The 17,263-nt window shown below is 36.5% G+C and overlaps 2 protein-coding genes across 2 annotated transcripts; both read left to right on the forward strand.

The window, feature by feature from the left end:
- Window positions 1-12,832: 12,832 nt before the first annotated feature.
- Window positions 12,833-15,426, forward strand: LOC132173004 (trans-resveratrol di-O-methyltransferase-like). The gene is made up of 2 exons (XM_059584568.1): window positions 12,833-13,698; window positions 14,779-15,426. The coding sequence occupies exons 1-2, from the start codon at window positions 12,916-12,918 to the stop codon at window positions 15,079-15,081; spliced, it is 1,086 nt and encodes a 361-aa protein (XP_059440551.1). The 5' UTR covers window positions 12,833-12,915; the 3' UTR covers window positions 15,082-15,426.
- Window positions 15,427-15,517: 91 nt separating this feature from the next.
- On the forward strand, window positions 15,518-17,263 carry LOC132173005 (uncharacterized). The gene is made up of 2 exons (XM_059584570.1): window positions 15,518-16,280; window positions 16,435-17,263. Exon 2 carries the CDS (start codon window positions 16,463-16,465, stop codon window positions 17,039-17,041), a length of 579 nt encoding a protein of 192 aa, XP_059440553.1. The 5' UTR covers window positions 15,518-16,280; window positions 16,435-16,462; the 3' UTR covers window positions 17,042-17,263.

The raw sequence follows: 17,263 nt of genomic DNA on the forward strand, positions 1-17,263 counted from the left end.
GGAGATCTTCTCATTGGCTAGCTCGTTCTCCAAGTCTTTCAATTCTTGAGCTTCTTTCCTTTTACAAACGATTTGATTACAGCTAGTTGATATTTTCAAACCTAATTTACATGCTGTCATAGGAGGTTGAGGAATATAAAGAATCTTTCCATATTGAGTTTCAGCTTTCCTACAGCTGTGAGATTGCTTTGAATGCCTATCTGCGCTCGATCGCATCAGGCCGGCGATCGATCGCAGATTACCTTGATTCTCAACTAGAGCTTTTGGTACTGCGACCTATCCTGCGATCGATCGCAGATTACTCTGATTCTCACCTCGAGCTTTTGGTACTGCGACCGATCCTGCAATCGATCGCACTCGACCTGCGCTCAATCCCCTGAGAGCATTACATGCTTTAACATGCCTTACAAGGCTAGGGCTGGCAAAACGGGTAATCGGATAGACCCGATTAGGACCTGTTAAGACCCGCGACCCGATTACCCGAAACACGAACACGACCCGTTTAGCTAAACGGGTTAGCGGGTCTGACACGATTATAACACAAAAAATATCCGGGTAACCCGACACGACCCGCTTAACCCGTTTAGCATAACCGGGTCATATCGGGTAGACACGACACGACCCGACATGACCCAACCCGACCCGTTAAAAAAAAAAAAACCTTAATCAAAATTGGAAAAAATAATTTAATAAAGGGATCTCTTAGGCCAAAGAACTAGTCAAATTTATCCTAACCATCCAAGAAGAATAAAAAATTTTAAAAGAGAATGTTTTAATATATAAATAATGATTTAAAAGATAATGTTTTAATATATAGACCCACATAGAAAAAGTAACGGAAAAAACAAGGAATAGACCAGTGAAGTGAAAACTGTGAAGTTGTGAAGTGATGAGTGAAATGAAGCTATGAGTGAGTCAGTAAGTGTTAGGGTTAACTTAGTTAGAACTTAGACATAGGTTTTTTTATAAAAAAAATATATAATAATAATAATAAATAATAATAAAAAATTAAATGGGTTTGGCGGGTCACCCGAGACCCGCCAGACCCGGTTGACCCGCTAGACCCGATTGACCCACCAGACCCGCCAAACCCGATTGACCCGCCAGACCCATTTATTAAACGTGTCTGGCGGGTCGACCCGCCAGACACGAATTTAATCGTGTCTTAATCGGGTAGACCCGATTAAGACCTGAACCCGATAAGCCCAAACTCAATACCTGTTAACTTCGTGTCATGTTCGTGTCGGGTTCCCGGGTCGTGTCAAAATTGCCAGCCCTATACAAGGCTATAGAAGACCTTCACTTGTAGTTTGTGTAGTAGTGGCAAGGAGAGAAGGGAACTGTTCCATTCATTGATTTATTTTCTTTTCTTCATAAATTGGGTATCCCATTTCTTTCGTGGATGATATTTGGTCAATAATAGGTATCCAAATGATGGATAGTTGTAATTGGCAAGTAGAAGATTCAAACATGCTTATGGGCATTCTTGTGGAAAAAGGACCTTCATGCTGACATGGATAATAACATCTACGTTGAAGATGGAAGAAAATGGTAGAGGAGGAACTTATCAAAGACTGAACCATGCAGACGCATTGCCTACGGCAAATCCGACTAATCGTATTTAATTGGGAGGTTGATGATCCAGTTCGCAGTCTTTGCAAGGAGTCCACCCACAACCAACCAAAAATCAATCTTAATAGATATTTGCTTCTAAGGATAGCCGCCCGCCGCCAATCGTTTTCTGAAGAAATCATCGTCTATATATATATATGTTGTCTGACAACCAATAATTCAGGACTGATGAATATCTAATCCACGTAGTTTGCCTAAGGGAAGACTTGGAAAATGAAACTTTTGTATAAAATGAGATGAAGGTGACATTGGAAAATGACATGAACTTTCAAACCACACCTTATGACTATGAGGCACCAAAGACGTGGATAAGTCATGTTTATGGATCAATATCAATTTACCCCACAAGCATTTGAGTTGCCAAGGAAATTGGGTTCGTGGGGAAGAATTTTGAAGCCATCGGCTGCTTTTTATTAATATGTCCACGCAACACAGCTAATATTTGGTAACATGTAACTCATAATTAAAGGCCCCATTTTGGCCCATTGCCCCCCTGTGTTGATGTTGCTTCTTAAATATTCCTTTTCTTCTCCCAGTATTTTGTGGAAGGTGATGCTTCTCAAGTTATCACGGCTATCAACAATGCCAACCATTGTGCTGATTGGCCCAATGCCCCCATTGTGAATCATATTACCTACAATCTTTCTTCCCAATTTTGTGTTTCATCCTGCACTTGATATTAAATGAGATATTAAACGACTAAGGAGGTCGATAAGTCAATCTAATCCTAATAATGCGATTGATTTATGTCCTGATCAGCCTGATATAAATTTTCAGTTCCAAAAACAAAATATTGGGGCTGTAATTGAAGTAAGTCAAGTATGTGTCACTTAATAATTAAGCGGGTTTCTACAGTCATGAATCAAGTTTAACGAACGGGTTGTCAAACTAACTGATTTATTTATGGCCCTAAACCCTAAGTCCTAAGCCCAGCCATCAGGGTGTGTTTGTTAAAGGGTTTTGGTATATTATTATAGCAAAAATTAATTGATGTAAAAAAAAATTAGGATATAATTTTTTTAAAAAAAAAAATTAAAAAAGTAAGAATGTTTGATATGAAAAAATGAAAATATTTTGTTTTGTAGTGATTTTTTTTATTTGAATAGTAATAAAAACTTATTGATGTGATATAAAAAGTAAGAAAATGTTGAACAAACGAAAAGGTGAGATAAATAGTATTGAACCAAAATTGTTTAGCAAACGGGGCCTCAATGTTTGCCAATGAACTAAAACATCCACACTAAGCAGTGACAGGCTATCACATGCAGGGATGGAACCAAATCAAACATATCAACTTAGCCAAACAAAAAAAAAAAAAAAATGTAACTTTTATAAAGAATTTAAGAATCTTTAGAGTTGCCAAAGACCAGTGACCACCCAATTGTAAGGATTGGTCCCCCAACCACATGCCCTACTAATAAATGCCAAATGGTACGTACGTTAAGTTATCCTACCAAGCCAGCATTTCAACAAAAATGTATACCATATTGTATTTATCACAATGTTATACAAAAAGAAGCCTAATTTTGTATTCCACCCATGAGCTCACCCACACCCATAATTTCAATTTTCAACTGCATATTAAATTTGACAACAGCTCCACCACTTGTGAAAGATGATGCTCCATGCAAGTACAGCTCCAGCTTCAATTTTGCTCAGAAAAGTGGGGAAAAAAAGGGACCAGCTTGAATTTTTATGTGTCAATCATGCATATATAGAGTTCAATTCAAGTTGGGCCTTATCCTTAAGCAAGAGGCCAATTGCAATTGAAGGTCTACATGGATGAGAGTACTAGTAGTAGCTTTTTTTTATTTTTTTATTTTTAAAAAAATATATATAAGGAATGAAACTAGTTTTTGCTTTCAAATTCAAATAAACAACACAATAACTTTTTTTTTATTTTTTATATTTTTTTAATATTAAAATAATGTTAAGGAATCAAAAGTGCTACCCTAAAGTTACCTTAATCAAGGGTAGCACTTTTGCTTCGTGTGGTATTCCTTTGGTTTGGGAAACAACAAGGAAGTTTGTTTCAAGTGATTTTTTTAAGAGTTTTTCTTACATTTAGAGAAATAAATGATATAGCAATTCTACACGGGTGTGACCATGGTAGTACACGTTCTACTGGAAACTGCTCAAGAAAGGCTTAAACGGCAAGAATCGCATGCGCTCCCTCAAGACCAATTGAGCCATAGCTTGACATAGCTCCACTAGGACATTAATAGTTCCAAAGTCAGCTAATACTAATCAAGCTTTAGGGGTGTCAACCCGGTCCAGTTTCCCGGTTTTTGGCCAAAACTAAGAACCGGAACCGGGGTACCCCACTTCTCAGTTTTGAAAAACCGAAACCGAAACTGCCGAGGTCCCTATTACCGGCCGGTTCCGGTTTTACCCGATCCGGTAACCGGTTTTTTAAGAAAATTGGTTTTTGGGCTTATTTTAGGTATTGGGCTTAAAATAAGCCCCTTTTTTTTTTTCATAAGTTGGCTCATTTTAAAAAAAAAAAAAAAAATCTATTAGTCTTTTTGTCTAAATTAAATGAGCTTTGTTGTAATTATTCCAAATAATTATTACAACAATAAATATAAACTACCAACAATAAATACTTTATATATATTCAAACAGTATATTTCATTGTGAGCTTAAGAAATTGTAAGAACCAAACTTTATGCAAAGACAGGCATCAAATAAGTGACCCAATTGACCAAATTTCCAGATGCTTAAGACCCCAACATCAGAAAATGAACAACTACTACAATCAACCCAATAAACCCAACATCAGAATTCCATCAAATCTTGTTTAGATGTTAATATTATACACTAAAGTAACAATATATATAAATATTACAACAATAAATATAAACTACCAATAATAAATATATATGTATATAAATATTCAAACAATATATTTCTTTGTTTTCCATTTTTCCTACTCTCCATACTGACTGTCTAAAAATTTCAACTTAGCATATATATATATATATATATATATATAAATAAAATGGAAACCCGGTTCCAGGTTTCCCGGTAAAAAACGGGTACCGGAACCAAGGTACCCGGTTTTTTTATTTTTCAAATTGGAACCGGAACCGGGTCTCCTGTTTCCCGGTTTCGGTTCCGGTTTTCCGGTAATTTTTGACACTCCTATCAGGCTTGTGTGAGTAATTCTCCATTACAGAGAGTCAAACTCATACCCTAATACATTCCCAACCTTATAGGAATTTTCTTACCACTAGCTAAAACTTTCTTTTCTTTTTTCAGCTCAAGCCAAAAAAAGGAAGAGAAAAACTAGAGAAAAATAAAAAATAAAAAATACAATACAATACAATACAAATATGCAATGCAAAATTGGCCCAGAAGTAATGAAATCTTTAAGATGAAGATCATTGTTATCATCCTTATCATATATTTCCTAACCCAAAATGAACACTCTGAAATCCTTTACTAGGACCCATTTCTTAAGTGTGTAAAACCTTGCTTTTGGGGAAAAAATGATGTTGACCCACAAAATAAAAAACTCATCAAGGGTAGGTGAGGTCCCCATTAATTTATATATTCATGGTCATAGGCGTACGCCTAGTCTTGTGAAGCCTCAATTGTGGGCCTTGCACGCCACAGTATTTAAGTTGCATGGTACTATATTTCCAACCAATCCATGGAAGTCAACTTTTTTTGGGGGGAGGGTTCTGAGGGAAGATTAGCTGCAGAAGCAATACTTCTTTAGGCTGTCTCAGTTAATGTTGTTCCTCTGGATTTATTTGATCAATCTTATAAATACAAAGTGTATTCTCATAATTACTGTTTAAAATTCTAAAACTTCTTCAGCTTCATTACATTAACCATGGTTCTGCAGTTAATATTACAATAGTGATTTTCTATTTTTATTAGCTTAAACTTTTGAAATCGACGATGATCACAAGTGAAGTCGTGAAGATGGGTGTAAAAATATTGATTAGGGTGGTGATGTAAAACTAATATCTATCAAGTGGAAACAAAAATTCCAACTAGTTCTTGCTGTCCAAGCTTGAGAAGTCAAGGGTTGCGTTTAAACAAATCCAAACACCATGGATTGATGCTCTTCTGGTGCGAATTTATGAACACACCCAACAATAAAAACACACCAACTCACAGAAATTAAGGGAAAAAAAAAAAATCATGGGTTTCGGAAAGGAGGAGCTTGATTTGGTGTTGGTCCCTTGTGGGTTGATCATCATGTTTGCATACCACCTCCATCTTCTTCACAGATACCTTCGTTGCCCTGAGGCCCCTGACACCACCTTCATCTGCTACGAGAACAATGACAAGAAAGCTTGGGTTGAAAGCATTATGAAGGCAAGCATCTTGGAAAGCCGTTTCTTTTATCATAAAGGGTGGTTTGTTGAGTTTTGGTCTGTCAAAGCTTAACCTAACACTGCCATCTAAGTATTTTTATAAACAATTTAAATGAAATGCTGTATTTTCCATTTTTGTTGGAATGTTTTTATTTTCTAATAACCATTCATGAGTTATATTTCAGACCAAACTATTGATTTAGGTACTCTAACGTTTGCTTCACAAGAATGTATTTGTATTAGTAAAGTTCTATCTTTGGGATTTTTAACAAGAACATAAACATTAAGATTTGTTTTCATCGACTTGTATTAAAGTCTGTAAATTAATGCTAAAGGTTGGCTTCCTTATAACATATCATAACATGCTGTTTTAATGTTCAAAATTAAAGCTTTTATGATCTGTGGATCGCTTAAACTTAAATTGAAGTCAGGGAAACAGTCAAAATGAATTAGCCATTTATGAAGACTAGATTCAACGACTCCTAGCATGCTAGTGCTGTAATCTTTATGTCTTACATCTCTTAGACACAAAAGTACAGAAGCATTGATTCCTAGACGAACTAGGGGTTTAACTGTAACTTGAATTAGTCCTATGTGAAGGAAATTCATTTGCTTTTCTCTAAGTTTTTTAATTACTTTTTTAGTGTTAGAATATATGGAAAATATATTATATTTTCCATATATTCCATAATTATGCTGATATTGAAATATTCTTTATTTGTGAGATGATTGTAATTATATATTGAGATTGTAATCAAATGAAGAGAATTTAATTACCAAACTTGTATTTAGACATTACCCTATAAATAGAAACCTTTATATTGTAGACAAATCAACTTAATGAGCACAATTTAGCCCTTAGGGGTATTCCGAGTGGTGGACGTAAGTGTCTAACACCAAACCACCCCTAAAGTTCTTTGTGTTCTTTCTCTCTCTTGCTTCCGTTTATATTTTCGCATCATCATTATTTTAACATGGTATCAACACCATTGTATGATCCAATGGTCCGTGTATTTCTTTTTCTTCAATCTATTGTTTTGTTTCTTGCAAAAAAAAAAAAAAAACTCTCATGCAAATTGAGAAGGGCAAACAGTGGCACAATAAGTCATCGCCAGAGGGGACCAGATCGTCTTCCTCCAACAGCTTGCCAAGCCATCCCCGCCACATCTCCATCAACGTCGATGGCTACCGCCACAAGACCTCAACCCTGAGACGCCGGTTGGCCATCGCCTCTACGGAACTCACCTTGCCGCACCGAACCGCCACCTTGCCGGTGCGTCCACCACCTTCAGCCAGCCATCATTCCCGCCACTGCCGGCCAACCAGCCAATCTGGAAGCAGCCATTGCCACTTCAATCGTGTTGTTCCGGCCAGATCCATGTCCCCGTCGGTTGCCACGGCTCCAGCCTATCTCCTCGCAATCTCTGCCTGCTAGAGTCGTGGGTGTTATTTCTCCGTTGACGGCGTTGAAGTGAGGAGCTCTGCAGTGTGCAACTGTGAAGAACTTTTGTGGTGCTGCAACTAGGTTGTGAATCGGTGAGTGTGCCTTAGGCTTAATTGTGGAAGAAGGGCTCTGTTTGGTAGCACTATTAATGACAGTGCCTATTCTAGTTCACAGATAAGTCTATTCCGTTATAGGTATTCTCCTATTCCAGTTTTGGTGTAGGAATGCTAGCTATTTGGCCGTTTGGATTAGGATAGCCCAAAAAAAAAAAAAGGGAAGAAGAAGAAGAAGCGGTTCAAGTGGACCACATCACGCGCGTCACGCTTCGGTCAGGTTCGGTGCACAGATCTAATAACCGCCTAAGAGGGGTGATTTTTCTTTTTATTTTTGGCCCATGTCAGCCCTTTTTATTTTTGGCTCATTGTCATCCCATTTTGATGTTTGACTCCTTGTCAGCCCTGGCCCATTGTCGGCCCATTTTGGAGTTTGGCCCGTTTTCAGGGCTTTAGAATCTGCATACACCAACCACTTGCTGCTGTCGCTCGCTAGCCGCCCGCCAGCCTCTATCTCCTCCGGCAGTCGCCACCATCTACGGCTCGTTCTCGGCCTCCGCCACTGCCGTCATCATTGTTTCGAATTTCAAACTCAAGGTTCCAGAATATTCCACCTTGAGTTTGAGGGGGGATGTTAGAATATATGGAAAATATATTATATTTTCCATATATTCCACAATTATGCTGATATTGAAATATTCTTTATTTATGGGTTAATTGTAATCATATATTGAGATTGTAATCAAATCAAGGGGATTTGATTACCAAACTTGTATTTAAACATTACCCTATAAATAGGAACCTTTGTATTGTAGACAAATCAAGTTAATGAGCACAATGCAGCCCTTAGGGGTATTCCGAGTGGTGGACGTAGGTGTCTAACACCAAACCACCCGTAAAGTTCTTTGTGTTCTTTCTCTCTCTTGCTTCCATTTATATTTCTGCATCATCATTATTTTAACATTTAGAAAGTACTTGACATGTATCATTATGTTTATTTAAAGCATAGACTTGTTCAACAATTTTTACGCTGTAATCATTAGTAAATGACAAGGGTGAAAAACTTGATTTATAGATTTCTCTGGTTGGGACCTTGGGTATGTTCCAATCATGTGATTCTATATTTGCTTCAGGAATGTTGTATTCTTCTTCATTAACTATATCAGGTAAAGAAAGTAAACTAGATCTAGAGCTCATAGAAGAAATGGATCTAAACAACTTAGACATAATTCAAAATATTTGTTAAGAACATGACAACAAGATTGAAAACTTTCTACTTCCAAATGCTTCTCCCTAACGAGTCTTTAAGGGCTTTGGAATAGGTATATTGTGTGTCCTACTGTGTGCCCACTCGACTTACAAGCGTACTCAGCCTAATTGCTCTGACGGCACATTGACAGCACAATATCGTACATCCCATAGAACTTAAAGATTGCTAAAAATAACACCTGAAAATATACTTGTTTTACAACACTGTTTTCTGGGTTTAACAAATATATTGTTTTGGTTTTTTTATTTATTTATTTTTTCTTTTAAAAAGCAGTTAGTGGTTAATAACCATTAATTGTCGGTTAGGCTGCAAGCGGAGGCGATTAGCCAATTTTACTAACCGCATTTTTACCCCTAGCTCGGATCACACATTCAAAAATTTAATGGTCTAACTTGAGCTTGAGTTGAGTTGAGTTTGTCAAATGTTCAGCTCAGCTTGTATGACATTAATCTCAACGAACTCAACAAGTTGAGTTTGGACTGAACTCATTTCATAACTAGCTCGAATAGGAATGCTCATAAACGAGCTAATTCTAAAATCTTAAAGCTCAGTTGAGTTTGATTCGACTTGATTCTCTACATGGTATGGAGTGGGCTAATGATAAACAGCACGTCGGGCGTGCATGAACAGTTATGTACACTTGGCTAAATTTTTTTTTAAAATATATATATATATATATATATATATATATTAAAAAAATTTAGCCAAGCGTGCTGTGAATCATTACTCGTATAGAGTGTCATGTCAACACGTTTTCATCCCTGCTTGTGACCTATGCGCACGGACAAGCCAAATTAAGAGATACTACAGAGAAAATGATGAAGGGGAATGGGTACTGATGCTGCTCACTGGGTGCATGGGGTTTTGTGCTGGGACCAAATAAGCCAAAAAATTGAATTTAAAGAGGCAACGGCTATATCTCATCAGATGATAGCATGGGCCGGAATTTTAATTTGAGAAATGCTAAAGGCCCAACTTTTTTCCCCAACAAAAGTCCAACTTTTACCTTTTATTTTTTTTCTAAAAAAACCAAAATGGAAAATGGAAAAAATGTCTGAAGCAACCCTATCTATTTTTGGTCTTTCTTTTATTTAGTATTTTTAAAAAAATGAAAAATAGTATTTTTCTTCATAATAATGACATTTTCTTAAAAAAAAATGACATTATTATGAAAAAAATACCATTTTTCATTTTTAAAAAAATACCAAATAAAAGAAAGACAAAAAATAGATAGGGTTGCTTCAAACATTTTTTTCATTTTTTATTTTATTTTATTTTTTAAAAATAAATAAGGCAAAAGTTGAACTTTTGTTGGGTAAAAAAGTTGGGTCCCTACCATTCCTCTTTTCATTTCTATTTTGCACCGGCTCGTTAATGTTTGGGTCATTGAAATGCACAACGTTATCATCATGACGGTTGTATTTTGCAAGGGCTGTCTATCCAAATGAGTATTTAAAAATTCAGAAATTAAGGTTTTATGGCAATCACAAAAAGGGATCCGGCTTATGCGGTAGTGAAAAACAGGGTCATTTTGGGTAATAAAAAAAATAATTTTTTTAAAACAAATAATATAAAATTTATTAAATATAAAAAATTATAAAAAATCAATAATTAAAAAAAGTATTAAAAAACTAAAAAAGAAAAAATTACCCCATAGCTGGTCTTGGGGTAGTTCGGCCCTTGGGGTGATCCGGCCACCCCAAAAACCAAACCTTTTTTTTTTTTTTGGATGGCCGGACCACCCCAAGGGCCATGGGGTGGTTCGTCCACCCCCGACCAACCACTTCCTTGGCCAAAATGGGGTGGTCCGGCCACCCCAAAAAGGCCTTAAGAGATGGATCCAAAAACCAAACCTTCTTTTGTTTGTAAAAGCAAATACTTCTGTCCTCAAAAGGTGGTTCAATCAGTAGTGAACTACGACTTATAAAGCAAAGGTCACTAGTTTGAATCCCTCATCTCCCTTCCCTTATATGGACTTGTCAAAAAAAAAAAAACAAAGCAAATACTTCTACAAACACACAGATCTCAATTATTTGAACAAATCACATAAACCCAACAAATCATGAACCCATTAAAAAAAAAAAATAGCAATTAATTTTCTTGGAAAGAGATGAATGTAGAAATGAAAAGAAACCCAACTGCAATTACAGCATAAGAGGTGTAACAATTGAAAGTGAAAGTTGAAATCTTTGCTTACTGTGCTTCTTCGTCTCTCAGCAGCAATGGCGAACCCAAAGGCCATCAAGCATAGAACCTCCACCAGAAGGTGCACCAGGGTCGACCCCTTTCCTTCACCCATCTATTTCTATTCCCAAAGAGAGAGAGCACAATCTCACCTCCCATTTTACTAAGGAGGTTGGCTTTGATTTTGATTTTTCTTTTTGTCACCCCAGCCCGGCCATGGTGGCTGGCCACCCCATTTTTGGCTGGGGCTACCCCTTCGATTTTGATTTTTCTTTTTTTAAGTTTTTTAATATTTTTAATAATTTAATTTTTTAATAATTTAATATTTTATAATTTTTTATATTTAATGAATTTTAAATTATATGTTTAAAAAGAGTAATGCTAGGTATCATTTTTTTATCATTCTAAAGCTGATGTGGATTTCAAAATCACCATTTGATCAAAATTCAAGTATGACTCATCTAACATTTAATTGTGATTTTAAAAGCCACATCAACTTTAAGAAAATTTTAAGAGGATAAAAAGATGGTACTTAACATTATTCATTTAAAAAAACTATTTTTTTTATTGCCCAAAACAGCCCCATTTTTCACTAACGCAAACGCATGGAAGCGGAATCCTACAAAAAGTATGTGATCGATATATTTGATCGCAGTGGCCAATAGGGTGATGGTATTATTAGTGGTGGTAACTGGTAAGGGGTAAGACTAAGATTTTAGATTTTTTTTTAAAAAAAAAAAAAAAAAAAAAAAGAAAGAAAAAGTTAAAATTAGATTTTAAAAGAATTATGAAAATATAGATTTTTTTTTTTTTTTTTTTAAATAGAGAATATTTTGAGCTTCAGGAGACTAATGCCCTTCCAAGCTCTTAGTATGTCGTTCCGCCCTTGGTAGTGATAGTTTTGGTGATGGTAACCCATAATAATGACAAACAAAAGTGGAATAAAAATGAATGGTTTTTGTGGTAGTGATAGTGGTGGTGACCAGAGTGATGACGATGGTGGAACAAAGATGGATGATATTTGTGGCAGAACGAACATTGATAGCATGGACAATAATGGTTAATAGAGTAGCTTAAAAAAACTACAGCACAATAGTTTATATTTAATTTAATTTTTTTTAGTTATAAAAAATTTAAAATTAAATCTGAACTATTTGAAAGAAGAAAAAAAAACCAAAAAAAAAAAAATGAAAGTGGAACATGTTATGCTGACTATTTGACGAAGTGTGTGAAAATGAAAAATCAAAGCTCTTAGTAGTGCCACCCCCGGATGTGGTAGCATTGGTTATGGTGACCGATAATAATGACGGTGGATGTAGGGCGGAACTAGAGGGAGGCTTTGGGGGCTTTAGCCCCCCAAGCCACCATGTTTCCCCAAAATTTTTTAAAAATACCCTTAGAAATTTTTTCTTTTTTAATTAGAATATGTCCTCCAAATTTTTTTTATTTTTTACTTTTGCTCCCCAAAATATAAATCCTAATTCCACCCCTAGATGGTATTTGTTGCCGTGTTAATGCCTAATGGTAGTGATGGACAATGATGACAATTGTGGAATAAAGATGGATGATATTTGTGACTATTAACCATTATAGTCCACGCTATCAATGTTGTTACCATCACAAATATCATCCATCTTTGCTCCACCAAGGTCATTATTGTCGGTCACCACCACTAACACTAGGATCGAATGGCTTAAGTAACGTAAAAAAAAATACAGTACAATGATTTATATTTTATTTTATTTTTATACTTATAAAATATTAAAATTAAATTTGAACCGTTGAAAAAATTAATCAAATATATTATTTTTTCTTTTTTACACCAAAATCCAAATCCGACAAAGAAAAAAAGAGGGGTTGCCTTTCTTTGTTGGGCTATAATTTTTTGATATCTAAAGTCAGAACACGTGGATAAAGAGGGACATGTTTATGCTGACTATTTGATCAAGTGTCGTTAAAAGCAACATTTTGAATCAGGAGCTAAAAGGCGTCTGCAAAATTATGGAACAAATTCATGGCCATGGAGCAAGTGAGTTGTTTCAAGCACAATCCCATTTGTATAAGCATGTTTTCAGTTTCGTAGGTTCCATGTCACTGAAATGTGCAGTTCAGTTAGGCATACCAGACATAATCCACAGCCATGGGGAACCTATTACCCTCCATGGCTTGGTCTCTGCGCTCCAGATTCACCCTACAAAAGCTGGTTTTGTGCACCGCCTCATGCGCTTGCTTGCTCACTGCGGCTTCTTTGCTACCACAAGAGTCAACAAAAAACAAGAAGAAGAAGAAGATGAAGAAGAAGCGTATGATATCACACCTTCATCGAGGATCCTCCTCAAAGAAAATGTCACCAGCTTGTCACCGTTTGTTTTGGCTATGCTTGAGCCAGCTCTGGTTACTCCATGGCAATTCTTGGGAAACTGGTTCCGGGAAGACAAGGTCACAGCATTCGAGAGTGCACATGGGATGGGATTGTGGGAGTATGGAAACCAAAATCCTGTATTCAATAATCTTTTCAATGAGGCAATGGCGAGTGATTCAGGAATGATGAACTTGGTTGTAAGAGACTGCAAGGCAGTTTTTGAGGGGTTGGACACGTTGATTGATGTTGGGGGTGGTACTGGAACATGCTCCAGGATCATTTCTGAGGCATTCCCTCACTTGAAATGCACAGTGTTTGATCTTCCACATGTTGTAGCTAATTTGACAGACAGTTTGAAGTTGAATTATGTTGGAGGTGATATGTTTCAGTCTATCCCTCCGACAGATGGCATTCTACTTAAGGTATGCATTAATTTTTTTATTTTTTTTTTGGATGAATGAATTTTATTATCCAACTGACATAGAATTCTTCACACCCCAGCAAAACTTGCTAGAACCCCTTATGCCAAAAGGCTACCCAAAAAAAAGAAGGAAAAGGAAAAGGCCACAAAACCAGCGAAACAACAAACCACAAAAGCACCCAAAAAAACCCTCTAAAAGCAAAGCAACAGAGTAGCAGCCATCCTATACAATTTTGCTACTTCTAGCTAAGCAACTGAAAACTCAGACAATACACCAAGACTAGTCAGGTAGGCAAAACACTAGATAGAAATCACTTACCCGTAATATCTACAATTCCTTCTCTGCACTGGCAGCAGCTTTTCAACAGCAGCATTTTCTACGCAGCACAAGCCCAGCAGCATACAGCCACAAGAACTCCACCAAGTCACCAGCAACACAACCAACCAGACAGGGAAGACTAAAAACCACCGCAAGAACCAGGAGAGATTTTTGTACCAGAATAGTGACAGGGATTTCCCAACCAGCACAGAGCCATATTTTTTCTGTTACCCTTGAAGTTCCCCTTTCACATAATTCTAGTTCTAACCTCCCAACACATTTTCAGAAGCATTCTTTCCTCCGAGATAAGTTGATTACCAAACTTCACAACGTTTCTTTGCCTCCACATATTATAAATAGCAGAACCCCATGCTAGTTTCAAATCACAGCTCCAATACTTTTGCCCCTCCATTCCCTCACTCCCTTGTTCATATCATCCCACTCAATAGGAATATGTGGTTGATTGCACTTTTGGATAACATAAAATTTGGCAGGTTTCTTGGATTTCCTTATATAGCTTGATCTGCAAATGTCCTTCATGAGCAACATAAAATTTACTACTATACGCTGCTTTTATCCTCATATTATGCACAAGTTGCTAGTCAGGTTCAAACTTCGGTAAACTGTGTATGCTATTTAATACAATGAGGAAGGACACAATCCTAGAGGATGATTATACTGTTGGTTGTGTTCTTTATGGTTGGATTAATAAATTACATAATGTTCTCATTTTTCTTGATGGTGATAATGACTAATTTGCAGTTGGTTTTACACTCAATTAGCGATGAGGATTGCGTGAAGGTACTGAAAAAATGCCGAGAAGCTATACTAAACAAAGAAAAAGGGGGAAAGGTGATCATCATAGATATAGTGATTAATGATATCAAAGATGAGCACGAAATAACTGAAGCAAAGCTCTTTTTTGATGTGTTGATGATGGCTCTGGTCACTGGAAGGGAGAGATGCGAGAAGGAATGGGAAAAGCTCTTCTTGGAGGCTGGTTTCAGTCGCTACAAGATAACACCCATGTTTGGTTTAAGGTCCCTTATTGAGGTTTATCCTTAGGACCTTAGCAACAACTATGTATTGTCCTAAGATTTGTATGACAGTAGAATAATCATGTACTGTAAGCTTGAATGCTGTATGGATGACTAATGGGTTAAAAGAGTTTTCAAATTTAGTATAATTATGAATATATCTATGTTCATGGTTTGGGAATATTTTAAAGAGGCTTGGAAGAAGAGAAATTAAAGTAGGCATTTATAATGCCCAACTCATAGCAAGTTATTGCTTAAAGCAAGCAAAACTTGAGTGTATGCTCGTTCGCACGGGGCGCACACACGTTGAAACTAACAATTATGATCTAACTTTTATAATTAAGAGTAATGCTAGAAACTACATTTTTATCACATAATTATCTCACAATGTTGATGTGGTAGTCCTACCTAACCCTTGGATCAGTCATTATTAAAAAAAAAAAATCCAAAAGTTGGTTAGGATTGCCATATTAGCATTGTGGGATAAAAATGTGATATCTAGCATTACTCTATAATTAAATAATCATTGTGCATTTTAAAATTCGTGTCTCTCTCTCCTTGCTAGAATAGAAATTCTAAGCGTGTTCTGGTTTAGTTTCGTTTTGCACAAAACACATATCATTATATCTAAGAGGAGTATTTGTTGTAACCTAGTACACACCAATTGATCAAAATTGGTAGGGACAAATAACTTCTTAAAGAAAACGATTATGTAATGCATCTCAGGAGCATTTAATTTTTTTGTTTTAGATTTATGCACAAACATAATGATGGGTCAGCCAGGGAGTTCAAGTAGATCTAATGGAAACCCATCACAACATTCTCATCAATTAGATAACAAAACAGAAAAGACAAAAAATCCAGGTAGGTGGAGTTATTTTTAATTTCAAATTGCTGCCTGATGATAACATTTATAATCAGTAATTGAAAAGTCGTTCGGTCACAGTTGGTCATGTTCACAGCTTATGTTCATACACATTAGGTATCTACATTCTAGAGGGCGGCGTTAGAAAATGAACACATAAAATTTTCTTTAGTTCACATTAATAATTCAACTTTGTTAATAATTACACGTCTAAAACTTTACGCAAAGGCAACAAATGAGAGCCTCAACTACAACATTTCGGATGCATATTAAGTTTTATATGACTAATTGCCAAGTCAGAGTTATGTGGTAGCTGCCATTAGCTACTCCAATATGACTACTAGCCTAGTCAAAGTTATATGGTAACAAAAAATATAGTTTAAAGACTCTAATATTTCTATGAATCTGCATGAAGGAAAAAAAAATTATGGCTTTCCAAAAGGAGTACCTTGATTTGGTGTTGGTCCCAAGTGGACTGCTCATAATGTTTGCTTATCATCTCTTCCTCCTCTACAGATACCTTAATTGTCCGCACACCACGGTGATGGGTTTTGAGAACAATGACAAAATAGCTTGGGTGGAAAGAATTATGCAAATTGATAAACGGGACGTTGGAGTAGCTCTATCTGTCATATCATCAAACACATCAGCTGCAACTTTCTTGGCATCAGTCTCTTTAACGCTCTGCTCTCTCATTGGTGCTTGGATTGCAAACTCCTCCAAAGAATTTCTGCAGAGTGAATTAATCTACGGAGACACAAGGCCATCCACCATGTCTATCAAGTACATAAGCCTCCTAACCTGCTTCCTCCTCGCTTTTTCATGCTTTGTTCAGTCAGCAAGGAGCTTCGTCCATGCAAACTATCTGATAAGCACCCCAGATAGCAACATACCTGCGCAGAATGTGGAAGTGGCAGTTATAAGGGGTGGTGATTTTTGGTCACTCGGGCTTAGAGCACTTTATTTTGCTCTGGATTTGCTGCTATGGTTTTTTGGGCCGATACCCATGTTTGTTTCCTCCATTGTTATGGTTATAGTCTTCCATTATCTTGACACAAACACAACTCTGTTGCATCAGCATAGGTCCCCAGGGAACAAGATGGTCAAAAGTGTGGCTGACTGAATATCCATGGCATTCGTGGCCCTTTACCATCATGGTGTGTAATGCCAAATTATGCTTGTGCATAATATGAACCAAATTCTTGATTGGTAAATGCAAATTGTTTTTTTTTCTTTGACTTTTTTGTAATTAAAGAGAAAATCCTCATCTTAACTTGTTTTCCTGCTACATATGAACAATACTATGTCTCACCCTCGGTTGTTATCTTGGTTTTGATTTGACTGT

The sequence above is a fragment of the Corylus avellana genome, chromosome ca2 (genome assembly GCF_901000735.1).
Source record: "Corylus avellana chromosome ca2, CavTom2PMs-1.0".
NCBI lineage: Eukaryota > Viridiplantae > Streptophyta > Magnoliopsida > Fagales > Betulaceae > Corylus > Corylus avellana.

Excerpts from the sequence above, each read along its gene's own strand:
- LOC132173004 (XM_059584568.1), top strand. The coding sequence starts at position 12,916 with ATGGAACAAATTCATGGCCATGGAGCAAGTGAGTTGTTTCAAGCACAA. Across the intron at positions 13,699-14,778 it reads CAGATGGCATTCTACTTAAG|TTGGTTTTACACTCAATTAG; the intron begins GTATGCATTAAT and ends ACTAATTTGCAG.
- LOC132173005 (XM_059584570.1), top strand. The coding sequence starts at position 16,463 with ATGGGTTTTGAGAACAATGACAAAATAGCTTGGGTGGAAAGAATTATG.